This window comes from Megalops cyprinoides, chromosome 24 (genome assembly GCF_013368585.1).
Source record: "Megalops cyprinoides isolate fMegCyp1 chromosome 24, fMegCyp1.pri, whole genome shotgun sequence".
NCBI lineage: Eukaryota > Metazoa > Chordata > Actinopteri > Elopiformes > Megalopidae > Megalops > Megalops cyprinoides.
The window spans coordinates 12,080,167-12,098,181 of record NC_050606.1 but is presented as its reverse complement, the minus strand read 5'-3'; the positions used below and the strand labels follow the sequence as shown (position 1 = coordinate 12,098,181).

Here is an 18,015-nt window from a genome sequence, read left to right as displayed (position 1 = left end):
TAAAACTGGATGAATTCCAACAACATGGGGGATGACAATAGCTATTGTGTCTCTTATAGCTGCTGGTTGAACAAACTGGAATGGAAAAGAGACATTTTAAAGTACTGCAGTGGGATGGGGAGTGATCCAAGTTAAATGCAGCACACAGAGGAGACAAAGCCTAATCAAGGATATTGGAGTCAGGGAGTCAGAATGACTTGTAAACCACACTGCCCTTAATGAACTCCCACAGATAAACTTTGTTTCTTTTTACAACTGAACATTTGAAATAAGCCCACTAATGAACACAGGCACAAATAAATACTTCTGTGTTCTACCATCTAAAACATATTCCAGCTAACAGATTTACAACGAAGAACTACAATCACCACATAAACAGGCAATATAAATTCAAACTATGCTACTAAAGATTATGTTATGTAAATGATACACTTGGAGAATGAAAATGAATACCCACTCAACACCAACAATCACTATTATAAATACATTAACATGGCCACAAACACAAATTTTGTTATATTTACCAAATCTGTTCAGTGAACCATGAACACTGCCTTAGTATTCTAGAAGGACAGGATCTTGAGTAACCAAATGTTTTCTATGATGCATACATTACACTAAAGAAAATGATACCTGAACATAAAACATGAACATTCTCCTGGTAGCCAAACTTCTCCAGTGTTATTAAAACAAATAGAGTCCTTTATAAAGTGAAATCTAATTGGTTTGCTAGATAATTTAAACTGTTAAATCATTCGAATCGTTACTTATAGTAGTTATACATAGTTTACATTTATTATTTGTCAGAATTTGTCATAAAGTATTGTTTGTCATTTTATCACTTTTACTTGCAAAGTCATTAGTAACTGCAACAGATACCAGATATCCCACCAAAGTCGCAGCAACGCCTGTCCCATGCTGACATTGTTCTTGTAAGATACACGTGTACGTTTTTCAACCAATCAGAATCTAGTTCTCAACTTCTCGGAGACTGTTGCTAGTCTAGTCAGAGAGAAGTAAATTACCCAAATCTGTCATGGTAATGTACTAAGAAAAAAAAACAATCACAGTTTCGTATTTTTACATTTGCTATAACTATAAATGTAGCATTGCGGTTAAATCGCTAGTTTGGAAGAAAGGTGCGGTATCTCTTCATTTGCAATCAATGCAAAAACAGTCAAATTTCGGTGCAGGCATCGCCATATTTGTTTCTGCAACAAGACCCCTCCCATCCATCCAGCTCCTCTGAGATCAGTGGACGTGGCCCGTAAACCGCCATCTTGTGGATACGCCTAGAAGAGGAAGCGAAAAGGACGCTGGCCCTTACCGAGGAAGAAGCCGACATTTTCCATACGGTTTTTTTTTTAAAAGCGAGAAATACCGAGTTGAAAACACACGGCCACATTGAAATACCATATTTCTGACAAGTCTTTAAAGTGAGAAGAAAGTGTGGTCGACTGCGGGGCTCCGTATTTGCAAGGTAACAAACAAGAAAACGCTGGGGTAGACGGTGCTAACGTTTGCTCGCTAGCAATCTGATATGAAAGGAATGGTGACAACAACGGCCGATGGGCATTTGCACCTCACTGCTGTAAGATGCCTTCGGGCCTAAAGTAAATTGTGTTGGATAAGAAGAACTTCTGTCCGTTAGGCTAAAATGCTAAATAGAAGAGGAGTAGCAGTTGGTCTCGCATTTGGGAGATTGAATATCCATTAGCAGTGCAAGGCGTCTTCATTTTGTTGTGTTAGCTAAGTGGTAGCTAGCCACCAAATTTCCTTTGTTAACCGTGTGCTAACCAATCAGGCTAACGTTAGCTGGGTAAGTTTGTATGCTATTCCAACATTGCATGCATCTTGTCTTAAATGTATTGCACCGGCTAACTTTAGATGGATGACATTGGTTACTAGTTAATGTCTTAAACTTTTATTGTCCTGTGAATGTTAGTTAGCTAGCTTGTCAGTTTAATGATGTCATTAGGTAGCTAGTAGGTATCTAGCTAATGTACAATGGTATTTATTTATTCAAAAGCGGTGAAACTATAACTATTATTTTTAGCCAGTATGTGATCATCTCAGTATAAAGTTGCTGACGTTTGTTGCATGGCATTGGCAAATTAAGAACAGAATAATTCCCATTCACATTCTCATATAGTTTAGCTTTTTAGCTGGACTAACCAAGGGAAACGTATTACACTCAGCTTTGCTAGCCAGGCTATGTAAGTTTGCGCTCACAGCTACTTTTACATTGCTTCCCAGTTAAAACAGGGAAGTAATCACCTGTTAATTTGGCAGATAGCCAGCGGTTCTATTGTGAGCCGTTTCACGTTGAATACAAGATCACAGATCAGAATTCAACCGGTTCACGGATTTTAGCATTTTAGCTAACTTAGCGTCGTATCATTTCGCAAAACTTGAGAAACTAGTTCCCACGGCCCCGGTTTCGAGGTCGCAGTTAATCATTGTTCGAGGCCCGTGTTTAAAAGGTCATACTTGTGTAAAACCAGGAACACTTGATGGTCTACCGAAAACGTGGAAATGGGAATATTCTGGGACATCATGATTCTTCAACAAACTTGGCCGAGGCGTGAACTTGTCGGGCTGAGAATGAGTTTTAATCATGTGACCTCAAATTTGTGGTTGACGCCCAGCCATCTGGCACCGCCATTAAACTCGGGCTCCCACACAGCTCCGCAATGGTGAAAACTGTCGAATTGGCAGTGAGTCATGTGGGGGCAGTAACTTAGCTACGGCGATAGAAATGTTTTGTTGCCAAGTCTTGCCAGCCGTCATGTTTCTGCTGAAGATGACGACGGTTGCTGGGGTCATAGGGTGATAAAGTGCGTGGGTTTAGACGCCCTCGTACATCACGGTTCTTGGGCTGCTCATCTTGCAACAAGCTGCTAAAGCCGAAGAGAGGGGGCAATGGGCCTCTTCAACTTTGAGCAAGTGGTGCAGATGTGGCATACTGCAGTAGACAGGACATCTTATGTCTCTGATTTTACAGTGTATGTTTAATAACATAATTCCATTCACAGTAGTATTGGTGTGGTCTTGCTGCACGTAGAAAATGTCAAATAAACTACATAACACATGGTTGTATTTTAACATTGTCGAATAGAATAGAACCAACGTAACATTAGTTGCTGCAGTGTCTGTGTCTCCATCTCCATTATGTAGTACTTGAAGAGTGCACTGTTAAGATGCTTGCTGATCAGTACAAGTTAATTAGATTTGCATTTGAAATTGCTTTTTTGGAGTCCCTGTTTGGAGGAATGGGACACCAAATCATTACCAAATTGTCTATTTGGCAAGAGTAGTAGCTATATGGGTATATGTAATTATTGGTTTAATAATTTATGCAGACATAATTTTGTTAAAGTTACGTTTTTCTTCTGGTATGTTTCCAGATTAAGCCTTCATTTCAATATGTGTTAAGTTGTGTGAATGATCTAACCTGGTATTTAAGTGTGGGTCTTGCAGTCTTGAAACAAAAGTCCCCCTTGTTCACCGCTATCTATGGGCTGTGGAGTCAAATTTCCTTAATTCTGTTTCTTGTTTGGCCATTTTTGTAGCATGCATGGATGTTTAAAACAGTGTGTTTTCTACGTTGTGTTATATTAAAGGCAAATCTGATTTGTCATTAAAACGGCTAATATCAGGAATTGTGATTAACAGGAAAGTAAGTGTAGGAAATGATGTGTGGGATTTTTCTGTTGAAAACACCATTGTCAACCTGTAAGGCAGACTCTCTGTCGTCATACTAAGGTTACTTTTCTGGTCTGTCCCGAATGATCACATTCATTGCAGTTCAGCTTCCTGTCCCTGCTGGGATGTATGCATATTTGGGTTTTGCCAGGGGTAGGAATAGGATTTACACAATTGTTCCTACCAGTTTTTTCAATATTTCTTCTGTAAGTTTCTACTTCAGTTTGACTACCAGAGTCTGAATGAGTCGTCTTGCATTGTAGACAGTTCCATTTTTCTTTGCTGCATCTTTAACCTGAGCGACATTATTCTTCTGTTTTTCCCCCCCAGTGAAACCCGAATCAGTTTGAATAGAGCCTTTGTGTTGTTAGAGGGTTGGATTTGAGTGTGCCCAGGCTTCTTGCAATTAAGTGATACATGGCTGTTTGCCATATGACAGTGACATTGCTGTTTGACATTTTCCACATGAAGAAATATTGGCTTTGTTGATTTTATGTCTGACCTTGCTGGACATTTATCGATCAGGCTAGTCAGTTAGTGGTTAAAGTGTGCCAGTGTTGAATTAATTCATGGGTTATCACATCTGGTGACCACATGGAAGAGAATAAACTGACATTGATTACTTCATTTAGAATCATGTACAATACATTTTCTGTTTCCTAATGTCTCGTGGCACATGGTTAGGGGGTATGCCACATCAGCCAGCAATATGAGACCCAATAGAATTCTTAATGCCTGGGGGTCTCATATCAGTTACAAAAATACAGTGTAATGAATTGAGTTGTATAATCCCAGTGCATGGGTTTGACCTTAATGACTCTCCATTTTTCTTTCCCAGCTGTCTCCCTCACCACGTGTCAGCCATGGGAAATATATTTGCACATCTCTTTAAAGGCCTCTTCGGCAAAAAAGAAATGAGAATCCTTATGGTCGGTCTCGACGCTGCTGGAAAAACCACCATTCTGTACAAACTTAAGCTTGGAGAAATTGTAACCACTATCCCAACTATAGGTGAGTGATGGCCGTGGGTGACACTGTCTCGTGACAAAGTGATCAGAAAATTTTGTTTTCTGTCTGTGTTTATGTTGGAAACTCCTGCTTCATCTGCCAGGGGTAAATTTTGTAGCTTACAGAATTTGTATTCATAGTTTGGTTTTCTCATTGTTCTCATACTTAGAAAACTCTTACATCGTCATTGGGCCTGAAAAACTAGTATTAGAGAACAGGTAGATGGATGACAGTGTGTCATACTGATAGTTCTGAATTTACTGGGGTTATTTGTATTTCATCCATGTATGAGAGAAAAATGCATTTTGTAATATGCTGCATTATGACATGTAATGCATACACCGTATAGTGCATGATTTAATTTTAGCTGTTTGTATTAGCTGCAGACGTTATGTATGGGGTTTACGCAGTCATACAAGTTATGTTAGTTGTGTACCTCCTGTCTAATTCTGGAAGCCTCTCAATATGGTAAACCCAGTCATTAGCTGAGTCACCTGTCTGTCATAAATTAATATTAAACGATACAGTTCTTGTGGGAGGAATTGTCAGTATGAGGGAAAGAAGCACTGTTGGCCCACTGTCTCTGTGTTACTAGCCAGTGCCCATAATATGAAAAATGCATATCAAGTGAGGTTCGCCAATAAATTGGTTGACCTCTAAAGAAGACATTTTAAGTAGATAGTGGCTTAAACCAAATTCCTTCATAGAAAAAGGTTCATATCTGGACAATCTGTCAGGTACAGTGTTGCTTAATTCCTACAGGTTACATAAAAGCCATCATGCTTGGGTGCCACCATGTTTCATCAAAGCCAAACTGCAGTTCATTAATGTTCTCACTTGCCATCTTTCTGCTCTCTTTTCAGTTGTCTGAAAATGGCTTTGAACGTGTGTTGAATTGTTAGTAATGGTCCCTTTGACTGTTGAGTCATGCTGTGCTGTCCCAGCTGGGTAGACCCAGGGAACGGTGTGTGTGAAACATTTCCTTTTCTCCTCCAGGTTTTAATGTTGAAACAGTGGAGTACAAGAACATAAGTTTCACAGTGTGGGACGTCGGCGGTCAGGATAAAATCCGGCCTCTATGGCGCCATTACTTCCAGAACACACAGGGTAAGTTGTGAGGTAAAGTCCAGGGGAAACACGCGGGCAGAGGTGCCAGGGCCTGAATGTGAAGCCCCTGTGTGCTGAAAGAGCGTGCACTCGGGGGCAAGTGAAGGCACTAAAGAGCATACTGTGATTATTTGACAAGGCTCTGTCCTGCCTTACAGAGAACCTGAAGAACTGTTAAATTGTAGTTCAGACTATACATAGATGGGTTGAACTGCTATCTGGTTCTTAATCGGCTTCGTTAGGAATGGGTATGAATAGATATTTGACATTGTAGTGTCATAACAGCTCCTATTGTGGGTGAAGAATTGAGTTTTAATGCTGTATTAATTGGTATGAACAAGGATTCTGATTCAGTTTTGTTCGGCGTGGCTGCCCAGCTCATGTGGGCATAAATAAAACAAGCTTTTAATTAGAGAAAGGTCTTGTGATTTGGTTTGTGCTTCAGCTTAATAAAGCATCAGCCACGTGGCCCCCATGCACAGATCTGCAGGGCCCACCAGCTAAATATCTTATTTTGAAACTGGAGAGAGGACCTGGTTTGGTGCTTGGTATCCGCAAGATTGACAGCGGCACATGCAATTGCGTAACAAGCCCTCCAGGTCCTAAATGTTTACAGCTTTCAGGGATAAGTAAACCATAATTAATAACTTGTTTTCCTAGTGTCATAACTATAGGTCTCTAATTGCGCAAGTAAGTGAAGGCCTGGACTACTTTGACATTGGATGCACCCTTAGTCTTAATATATCAGTGCCTGATTGAACTGTAAAGTGGATCCTCCTCAGTAATATTTGACACCCCGTAGGGTCAAGCAGTTCACTTGGTTTCTGATTGCACATTTGATCTCCATAAGATTATAGCTGGTATATCTAAAACAGTCATTTTTCCAAGGTTGCTTGTTTTCCCGTATTGGCCCTGCACAGGGCTTTAAACGTCCTCTGATGGGCACATGACAGGTTGATGTCTGTGGGTAAGATGGCTCTGCAGCTGAGCTGTGCTTCCTCTCCAGGTCTGATCTTTGTCGTGGACAGCAACGACAGAGAACGTGTGAACGAGGCACGGGAGGAGCTGATGAGAATGCTGGCGGAGGACGAGCTTCGCGACGCCGTTTTACTAGTATTTGCCAACAAACAGGTATATTCCTGCCGTGGTTCGCCGGCGCTGTTAACCAAGGCTTCACAAAGTTGCTTTTCATTTGAAGCGAGCTGGAGCCAATGCAGTGATGCATCTTTCAACACACTTTCGTAGCTGCTTAGAAAGACGGGCCGTTTCTGTTTTTGTTGAGATGGCCCAGATTAACTTTCTAGGTTTTGTTGCGGCGTTAGCCGTGTGTTTTCTTGCACACAGCCTTTTGCTGGGTGTATAAAGAGTATGAAAGGCACAAAGGCCTGTTTTGTTTGAAGAATTTGTGTGAGAGTGGTTTGCTCACTGCTGGGATTTACTCTTTGCAGACACTTTGCCAGCGTGGTTTTCAGTGCGCTTGTTCATAACGGTGTGAAGCAACAGAACACAAAATGCAATATAAAGCAGTGTGCCCTTGCAACGAATATTACTGCAGTGTACAGTTAGTAGAACTATGCGTCCAGCGTGTGCGACCCTAAAGCTTGCAAGGCAGTCTGAGATATGGGAGTTTCCCTTCTGTGCAAATGAACAGCTTCAGGGCAGCTTTGGAAGAGCGGTTTGTAAATGGGCCTCGGAAGCTGAAGCGGGAAGTGCTCATTATGCCGTCTGTGTCACAGGACCTCCCGAACGCGATGAACGCCGCCGAAATCACCGACAAGCTGGGACTGCACTCTCTCCGACACAGGAACTGGTACATCCAGGCCACCTGCGCCACCAGTGGGGACGGCCTCTATGAAGGACTGGACTGGCTGTCCAATCAGCTTCGAAACCAGAAATAACTCGCCCCGCTCCATCTCCTCCAACTCTATATCTCCTCCTTACTCCTGCTTTACTCCTCTGATGTTGCAAACTGTGCTACTTTGTGGTAACTAGTGCTGGAAGCTGCCCTCATGTCATCTCTCATCACAATATATATTATGAGCCACACTATTTTTAGTTGTGGGGATAAGCAAGCCTTTAAAGCAGACAGGTTTCTTATTTAATGTAAATAGTCTTTTGTTTTTGTAATGAGGAAGCTTCTGGCACTCTTATGCAATATTTACTCTGCCTTTCTCCTCTTCAGTTTTGTTTTGTTTCTTTTGTACAAATTGACAGACATACATGTACAGCATATGTAGTACTGGAAAAGGGATACAAGAAGCTCTTTCGCCTTCTTTTAAAAAGTTCACCTGTCGCACTGGGCCCCCTTTCCACTCTTTGATGTCTGCATGGGGGGGAGATGTTTTCCCTTTTTTTTGGATGCCGGTTTTTAACTTGTACTGTACGAGGTCGTGCATTCTCGGAGTTGATCGAACACTGTTAAGCGGAGACGGGAACCAGTGTTAACCCGAGGATGCACTTCTCGCAGCGATCATGGTCACGTTCAAGCGCAGCAGTGTCAGGGGCCGCTAGTAACACTTCACCATCCTACTTAAAAAAAAAAAAAAAGCTTCGCACCGCCTAGCATGCGGAGGCTACCTAACGAAGTACACACTGATGCTTGTGCCATGAAGACGATTGGTCAGCTTAAAGGAGAACTCAGTGTTTCCAGTAACATGTTGTTTATGTATCAGATAATTCACCAAATACAAGGCGGTTGCCATGCACAGTAAGCTCCAGAACCTTCTGCCTTGGGTGGTTTTTGTGTAAGAATGTCTCGTCTCAGCTCAGCAGTTTCTCTTGCCTTGACTGTGGCGAGAGAAGAGAAGCGCTGTCTGGTAGATTATTTGGTTTTAGTTGAACCAACAGTACTTCTCTGCCCCGCTATGAACCCCCAACCCAAGGCAACATGCCCAAGCTTCCTTGACCAGCGCGCTTGTTGCTATTTTGGGAGAGATCTGGTTCTAGAGCGTGCTGGGCACCCCAACAACCTCTCTGTCTTGGAGGCAACTGTCTGACACACGCACAACACACCAACGTAGGTTTTGTCCAGAGCATTGACTTGAAGGCCTATAAGTCTGTCTTTTGGAAGGGGCAATTGTTCCTTTTTAATGCCTTTTATTGAAACGAGAATAAAATGGATTGGATTGTGGCATGGTGTTAGTATTTTAAATATGTATGAGCTTCACGTACACAGAGCCAGCTGTGCAGTTTTGCTTTTTAAACCACCCCAGCAGCTCACCTTGATCTTGGCTATGTTCTGCAGTAGGTACTAGTTCTGTCGTCCAGACAGAGAAACATGCTCTTCGATGCCTTTTGTTTTCTTGTCAAAAGGAATGTTTATAAGCATGTTTGAGTCATTCCATGCTAGTATTACACACACACCCAAAAAAAACTGTTAGCCTATGAATGCAGGTGACGCACAACCTTCATGCCGCAAGAGCCGATGTCATTTAGTCCACAGTCGTTAGACATGATTGCCTCTTCTCGTTTTTATCGACACTGATGATTGAGTCTGGGATGAATACAGTATGTGAGTCTCTCAGCAGAGTTGGTCTCACAGATCTGACTCTTTACATGATTGTTTTTTTTTATGTAAACTTATCTCAGTTTTCATTTCGAAAAAGCACTGTAATTAAAGCTATTAGAATAAAGGGATTCTCCTTGTCTTTCTGTTCCTATTCTGCTGTATGCTTGCTGTATGGGAAGTTGTGTGTTACACAGAAATGTCAGGATGGTATATTTTGATGTCAGCATCTCACTGAACCTTCTACTCTTCGGCAGCATGAGTTGGTCAGAAGCTGCCGTCAGCATGATGTAATGTTCCATTTTAAAGCTGCTTTGATTTTGCAAGCAGCTAAGAAAGATCTGCTGATCCTAGTCTACGCTAATCTTATTTGCTGCCAATTTGCATTAATTTAGTCTGCAGCTTGGAAAGATATATTAGTATTGTAATAAGCACTATAATAGTCTGTTGCTCTGTGCCAAGTCTACTCCATTAGTTCCCCAAGGGCTAGAAGTTTCAATGTTAATGGCCACTATCAACATTACTCAGTGTAGTCTTGTGAACCAAGCCTGTTCTGTATCTTATTGTATGTGTAGGTAATTCCAGGCAGTTCTGATATGGCACTCCAAACACTTGGTGCTGCTGTTGTATCAAGGCTGTACAGTTTGTGGAAAGGGTGGAGGCAGGCGTTACAGGTATGTGTGTGTATGTAGCCCCACCCCCTCCCTATACACTGGCCATCTGAGATGGATTGTGGGAGTGTTCCATTTTGCAGGTGGGTTTGTAAGGCAGTGCATCCCGACGCAAAGCGGTGCAGAAAATATCTGCACCTGCATTGCAGAGGGCCTGGTGGAAGGCTGAGACGGAGCACCAGGCTGGCTTACGGCACCCCAGGAGAGGGAGACCGGATGATCCTGGTCTGTTAGGAGGGTACGGGGGGATACTAGAGGGAAAATTCCCAGGAGCTGACTTTTTTAAGCAAACGGGCAGGTCTTGATTTCAGCGCCGGGGGAATCCCCCCTCAGCACCCCTCCCCCAACAAGGAACACTCAGACAGGAGACTGCCCCCTCCCTTTGCTGTCATCTTTAATGTAGGGGGATTTCCAGCATGTCACCCCCACCCCCAATAAAGCCGAGGCGTCCTTTTATCACGGCCCATGCCCTTACAGATAGGACAGGCACAGCCACGGTGTGGGGGGGGGGGGGGGGGAACACAGAAGGGTTATCTTGGGTAGTCCTTCCAAATAACGTGATAACCACATGACAGCCTTAATGTTCATGTAAATGCGATCATTATAATATGTTCTACACCCTCTGGTAACGACAAGTGGCTATAGGAAAATGTGACAGTTTCAGTGTTTGACTCATTTGATGAGCAGTGGTGACTCCACATGACATTTAAATTTCAAAGCTGAATTATTTTAATAACCTCATTATGTCAAATGGAATAATTCTGCATGAAGGATTAACTTAACCCATGTGTTGCACTGACTCAAAAAATGACAAATACAGTGAGTAATATGGTTTATTTGTGTGTACATGTGTAATAATACCTGTTCTCCTTGTCTCATGTTTAACAATAGATCTAACTCCATCAACATTGCAAACAGGTTAATTAGCATTGTGTGCAAGAGGTCAATAATTGACCAACAAGCCACCCCAGGTTAATAAGCTGTGGATTTAATGCAAGTGAGTGGCTGGACAGGCGGGTGGTTTGTTTTCTGTGATTCCGTTAATTTCCTGTGGTTTTTAAAATGATTTGTGTTTCTCCTTCCTGCTGCATCGTGTGTGGTGGCCAGTGCCATTACATTCTGTATGGATGTCATGACTGTAGACCAGTCTGAGTATCTGGCCTGCTCTGTAGTCTTCCCTCACAAAGGGAATCTGCAGAGCCATTTAATAAAGGGAATGGAGATTGCATCCAGCACTACAATACATCAAACGTGTGAAAAGAAAAATTAAGTGCTGCTGAATGCCAGCTTTCCAAGACTGTAAGTCCCTGAAGGCAGGTGTTTTATCCCCCAAGAAATTGTTTCCAGCTTAAGCGTTCTCATAAAAAATGAACTGCTGTCAATGGTAGACTAAATTTGTCAATGGAGGTCAGCGCCTCCGACAGGTCTTCGGTGAGCTAACCCACTGCTGGCCACTAGAGGGGGTGTTTTCACATCCTTTTTTGATATTTGTGTATGTGATACACAGCCTCCCTGGAGAAATTACTCCTGATACAGAGTGTTTATTACATGCTTGTTTGCAGTGTAATATAATACAATGTTAATGCAACTAAAAGAGGATACTAGAATTTTCCATTTTCTATTGTTTCACTTCTACATATTTTATTTTTGGATACATACAGGGAGTATTCCCCAGAATCCAGTCTTGGCACTGGTATAAGACCAAATCACCCATATGATACATATGCATGTTTTAGCCATTTTTTTTTCTCAAATGGTGCAGTTGAGAAGCAATTACAGCAATTAATTGAATATCAAGGACACATTGACTTTGCATAATTGAAGACGATATGCATGGAAGGCTGCATTAAAGTTCTGGTCAAAGCCAAATTCTTTTTATATACATTTTTTGTGTTATTAGTACTCATATCACACATCAATACAACATTTTCCAAAAATTAGTGTTCCTGTAGAATGATTCTGACTGTTACCAGTAATAAGGATTTAAGTCATTCAAGATGCCTCATTCACCAGGGGATTTTGAAATTGGTAACTGTTTTACAGTTTTCATAACCTTCTGCCCAATGCTCTTTTAGTGATGTGTAGTCTTGTCTTTACTGTTTCGTCAAAATCCTCCTTGTGGAGAGAAGTGAGAGATGTGAATATGTAGAGGTTTGCAAGAAAGCAATTGCTATGTGCCAGAAAATTGAATTATTCCAGTTGATTACATTCTTCCAAGCTGTTAGCATGCCAAATCAGTGTCACCAAGAAGTCTAACAAAGTAATTAGAGAATGTAAATTCCTCTGACATGAATTAAACACTCCCAAAAATCATTTAGTTACATTCCTTCTACTAGGCTTGCAATTTAAATGAAACTGGTTTCAACATGTGTTGAACAAGGCTATGGGTGTATATGTAGGTAGCTGTGGGTGTGGATGTGAATGGGTGGGGGTGCGTCTCAGCAAGTAAAAGAGCAACTAGTTACACATGGTTCTTATGAAGCAATTGAAACAAATGAAAAACTTATGTAAACTGTTATTGTAAAATGTAAACCTGAAGTTTTTGCTCAAAGGTCAAGAGGGGATTGAATGGTTCCTGAAGTATCCTCTTATTTGGAACAGAAAATGAACAAGGTAATGGCAGCAGGTCTGTGCTGAGAGGAAGCCCTCACTGTGTGGCCTTGTTTGCACTGTCAGTATCACCTGAGCTGACTCACACTTCACTATCAATTCAGTACCAACAGTTTCCATTTAGAATAGGCTGGGCCTATTACCTATATCCTGTTCTTTGATATGGTTGACAGCTATAGGGTAAGAGCTGCAAGTACACTGCAAGATCTTGTTATGTCTGCCTGGAGCACATTACGTTTAACAATGTGGGGTTTTCACATGAGCGGGTTCTTTAAGGTGAACTGTCAATTTCCCTGCCAAATCGCAATTCTCCTGGGATATATGTCTTAATGACTCACTATTAAAAATCTCTCAAAAATACTATTTTCATTCCCAATGAATACAGAACGGTGATTTGTAAATGAGTCAGAAGCTGAGTTGAGCTGCTACTGAGATTTTTTTTTTTTGGGAGGTGACTGGTTGGCCTGTAGCGCCCTCTTCTGGAAGTTGGCAACATTTCTTCTGTGCCCTTCCTGTCAAATTAAAAAAAGTGCACATCGGTGTCGCACTGGAGCGTGATGCACGTTATTCACATATTTACGAACGTTTTGTCTGAGTTTCAACATGCAAATTCCCAATGTTTAAACAACGTGTTAACAGCAACTCTTCAGGAAGATCATCCTAAAAATTCAATTAAACTGTTTCTAAAAATTTAAATGCGTTCATTAAAAATACATTTGACTTTCAACGACATCTAAAAGTATTATATGTATGGAATGATGTTTTTTTTGATACACTGCTCAAACAAAAAAAAAACATTTCCCACCTCTGCTATAAATATTATAATATTAGTCATATGGGTGGCATTGATTCAGTTGTATGCCTTTTGGCAAACCGGGTGAAATTAGGACACAAGTTCATCGCATGTTTAAAACAGGGTCATTTAGGGGTTTGAAAGCCGCAGTAGTTATCGCGCAGCCGAGTGCTTTTATGCACTATGGCATTGTAGGTAGCTCTTGCCGTCTATCTCCATGGTCTTTGCAGCCCTGTGGTGTGGTCTTCAAAGTGTCTGGCGCGGGGGTCAGGCGATAATACCCCAAACAGCCATGTCAAAGGCAAGGAGCCACTGTGTCTCCGGCTGGGCTTTCACCGCATTTAGCGCGCACTGGTCGCCATGCCATCCATCAAGCGCACAGCCCTCCTTCGAATGGGGGGGAGCCATCACAACAGAGTAGCCCGCCGGACTAGGCCACCAAGATCCTGGGTTTGTCTGGGAAAAAAAAAATGGGGGAGCCGATTTCACGGGCCACGATCAATTTAGGCCCAGCATGTCGAAAGATATTAGGCAGTCAATGTTTTGAATTTGGACTTCCTTGCTTGATTTGGACAAAATTCATCATTGATCGTTTAGGTCTCGGTGGTGTACTTTCCACTTTGCGCTTTGGACTACATCAATTCCTTCTGGGTATGAAATGGAAGATTACAATTACTAATTCAGTGGTAAACAGCAAAAGATTGTGTTGCAGCTGAAAGATTTATGCGCAAAGAGTCGTCGTTAAACAGCGAGGTGCCTCTCTTGCAGTCGTTGTTGGTAAATGGTGCGGTTAGATTTCCAGTCTTGGCTTTTTGTCAAAATGCAGAAGCTTGACTGAGAATATGCTTGCGGGGCACACCACATCTGCCTTTCTGAACTTCATTCAACCCAACCAGGAAACTCCAGCACCTTTCCCCAAGGGGCATAATAAATCTGAGTGGAATCAATCACATTGTCTTAGCTTAGAGTGGCTGCAGTCTTTACACTTCCTCTGGTGCTTGATTCCCAGATTGCAGCATGTGCCTCGCGTCGTGTTTGGCCCTGTGCTGAAGCCGCGATCCTCTCGAATGTTGTCTGGGAACTGTGGCAATTCACCAGAATCACTCACTCAAGCACTCAAAACAGTTCCATGCAAAACTTGTTCCCAAAAAAAAAAAAAAAGTTTAGGTTCATGTTTTGTGTTAAAATGGAAAGTTCATGTGTGTATATTAAATATAGTTACATTTATTCCTTTACCTTTACATTTATTCATGCACCTTATCCAGGCCATGAGATCAGTATAGATATAGAAACTGTCTGTCTGTGAATTGTGTATATATATATATACAAAAACCGAAACAATTCAATAATTATGAACAGGTTCAATCAAGTCAGAGGAGAATACCTTTTAGGAGAGAATGCTCTGGGTTTTTAATCAGAGACAAGTGGACCATAAGCTTTGAACACGAGGCAGACATCTGAACGTATGTCAGTGTTTCACCTCTGCAGAGTCCTGGGCTCTGAGGAGGACACTCTCTGGACCCCTTGTTTTCTTGTCTTTTTGTGATGAAACCAATGACACATCACAAATGATGTGACGTACCACACACGCTCACTGCACAATGTTTCTGCCTTATACATTTGGTTCTAGAGGGGTTTGTTTTGCTGACATTTTCAGCACAGCTTGACTGGATGCACTTATGTTCTGTTGTGCTAGAAGTCACTCTGGATAACAGCGTCTGCTGAAGGATTGTAATGGAATGTAATGTAAGCTGTCCTTTACTTTGTGTGAGCAAGAGGAAGACTGACGCCCTCCTTGGCCCTCGATGGGGGCGTGCTCTCCTGCCCCTATTCATATGCAGGCATTTCACCCTCTATAAACCCGTCCTGTCCCGGTCCCTTTCCCACCGTAATACTTGCAGTCACACCTAGGTGACGTCGGTGACGGGTCACCACTCAAAAAGACCCGAGACGCAATCAGCTCCAGACTCTGTTTTCCTGTTTCTCCCCTCACAGAGTGATCAAGCCCCAGGGAATGCTGGAGGTTTGGACAAAGCAGACCATCAGAGAATGTGAAAGGAGCAGAGCTTTCATACATGGGAGCAGCTGTTTATGAGACTAGATTTTTATATAGGCTTTGCTTTCTGTTGGGCATACAGCCATCCCATACTGCCTATTGAGCTCAATCCTCTGCAGCGACTGTAGGCTTCTTGGAAAGTACCTTTATATTAAATTAAATAGCTTAGTCATATGAGCTGTCAAACTCATATTGTAAATATGTCTTTATATATTCTATGTTACTGTAGCCCACAGATGTGAAAAATGTCTTCCAGGAGATCCATCTCTGTGATCTCTGTGATCTCTGGCTTCTTTCTTTAACCAAGAAAGGATTACAATGAGTTTCTGAAACACCTATATATTGGCCTTCATTGTCATTGGGCTTTCAACACATTTTATTTACAGAGAAAATAAAATTCTGTACATTGTGTTTAAAGGAGTCTGACATTTGTCACTGAAACAAGTTTAAATCTTTATTCACATCTGGAGAAAATATAATGACATCTTTCATCTTTTAACAGCCGAGGAGTACAGTGCCTTCAAAATAAGCCACACGACAAATGGGTCTATTGACCGCTCAAAGAGACATCAACTGTTGTGTGCAAGTTCAGAATGTCTAACTGATAGAGCAGTAAGGATTGACTCACTAATAACTAGCCTGGTTGGGGTAAACTGTCATGGTGCTCTTAACTCGTATGGCCAGTAGCTATATGAAGACATCCAAACAGGAACCAGGAAAGGAATCGATTTCAGAATCAGCCAGCCCTCCATGTCTCCCTTGTAATTACGGGGCCCGATCCCTATCAGGGATCCCTCTCAGTGGTGAAATTATAAGCTGATTCTCGTGCTGGGTTCCCTGATTGCAGGAGCGATAGGGAGGGTGGGCTCGGGGTGGCCATCCGTCTGTGTTAACGTCCTGTAATTATCACGTCCCGGGCCTGTGGGGTGCAGCCTCTGTGCACCTCTGCCCGGCGTTCCACCCGTGACAGCCTTATTACAGGCAAAAAGAGACATGAGGGGACAGGCCCCCACCCACTGCTGCTTTTAGACCTGTGGGGGGGCATCGTAACTCACAGTGATGCAAGAGGAAGGGGGGAGAGGGGACAGGGGGTTGGGTCTCAGTGCTTCAGGAAGCATTCCCATACATTCCCGGTCCATTGCTCCTAAGTCTCTTGTTAAACCAGTGATTCAGGGTCACACAGGTTTCCACACTGTGGATTGCTGTCACTTGGTATGGTAGCTGAGGTGAACCCAGACTCACAGTACATTCTTCAAATGAAGGCCACCATCTAGAGATGTTTACAACCCAATGAAATGGAGTCCATAGGGACAGAAATCAGAACAACTCAGAGTAGGCAAAGGTACAAGAGGAGTGTTAGTCCAAGTGAAGCTTGCTGGTACTTCAGAGCCTTTCACTTGACCTTTCAGAAATGAAATCAAGGAATGTTATTTGGGTTTCAATAATCATTTGTGCAGCTATTTGCACAAAATATTGAGCCATTGTTTTAGTGGAATTTTTGAAATACAAATTGAAATGATCCTCAGTGCTCAGAAAGGTTCAGAAATGTTCATCTAGTTAAGTTCTGATTGATGTATTATCAGCAACACCCAGAAACTTTAGAAATTAGAACCATCCTGTGATTTGTGGTTTGCTAGTCTAAGGTTAAATTTTAAACTCAAAATGATGTCATCTTTCTAGGAGATCAAAGGTAAACTTCCAGAAGGAGCAATTATCAGGACTCCCTTGAGCTCATACCTGGCAGTCTCTGCTATCTCATTAATTGATCCCAGATAACCCACAGTACTTGACATTGAATTGTGGCTTCATCGGTCTTTTACCCCCTCCTCTATGAACAATTACAGCTAGGGCGGGTTCCCAGAGAACTGGAGGTAAGTGCAAACTTCCCCTCTCTCCCCTACATGTGGCCTTCAGTTTGGCCCCCATCAGTCATGGCCCTCCCCCTTCCCATGGTCCTTTGTTCCCGCCTGACTCTTCATCCACGGGTCTCCTCCTCTCCCCCAATGCCCCGCCCACACACAGACGCTCTCTCACCCCCCTGCTTTGCTTAGCAACTACAACAGCGGCATCCAGCCCCACAGTGACGGGGGCGGGGGGAGGGGCCCCGAGGCGATGGCTCCCTCCCGGGCGGCTCTGTAGTTAGTGACAAATGGAAATTGCCGGGTCTGTGCGGCCAGCGGGGGTCTCGCGGGCGCGGAAGGGTAGGGGGGCGGAGCCGCACGGTCCGGTTCTTTCAGGTTGACTGAGCCGCTAGGGGTAACGCGGTCGTGCCTGCGAGACAGAGGCAGAACTGGATGGTGATGGGGGGGCTGGGGGGGTCTCCACACTCTTTTGGGCAGGGTTTTGTTTTCTGGATTCCCGCCCCCCGCTGGTCCAACAGCGTGGTTTGTGTGTGGCGGCGATGGTGGCGGCTCTCCGGCGCTGGGCCGAATAAAGGGCCGGCATGGTTTTCTGCACTCTCCATTGTCACCTCCCTGCTCTTTTAATGCACCCCCCACCACCCTGACCCCCCCCCCCCCCCACCCCCACCCCCCAGATGCCCGCCAATAGAACGCCTCTT

The 18,015-nt window shown here is 43.0% G+C and overlaps 1 protein-coding gene across 1 annotated transcript; it reads left to right on the top strand.

Annotated features, from left to right (window-relative positions):
- The first annotated feature begins 1,016 nt into the window (after positions 1 to 1,016).
- On the top strand, positions 1,017 to 8,103 carry arf1 (ADP-ribosylation factor 1). Its single transcript, XM_036518723.1, has 5 exons — positions 1,017 to 1,480; positions 4,544 to 4,716; positions 5,710 to 5,820; positions 6,827 to 6,951; positions 7,557 to 8,103. The coding sequence occupies exons 2-5, from the start codon at positions 4,569 to 4,571 to the stop codon at positions 7,716 to 7,718; spliced, it is 546 nt and encodes a 181-aa protein (XP_036374616.1). The 5' UTR covers positions 1,017 to 1,480; positions 4,544 to 4,568; the 3' UTR covers positions 7,719 to 8,103.
- The last annotated feature ends 9,912 nt before the right edge of the window (positions 8,104 to 18,015 follow it).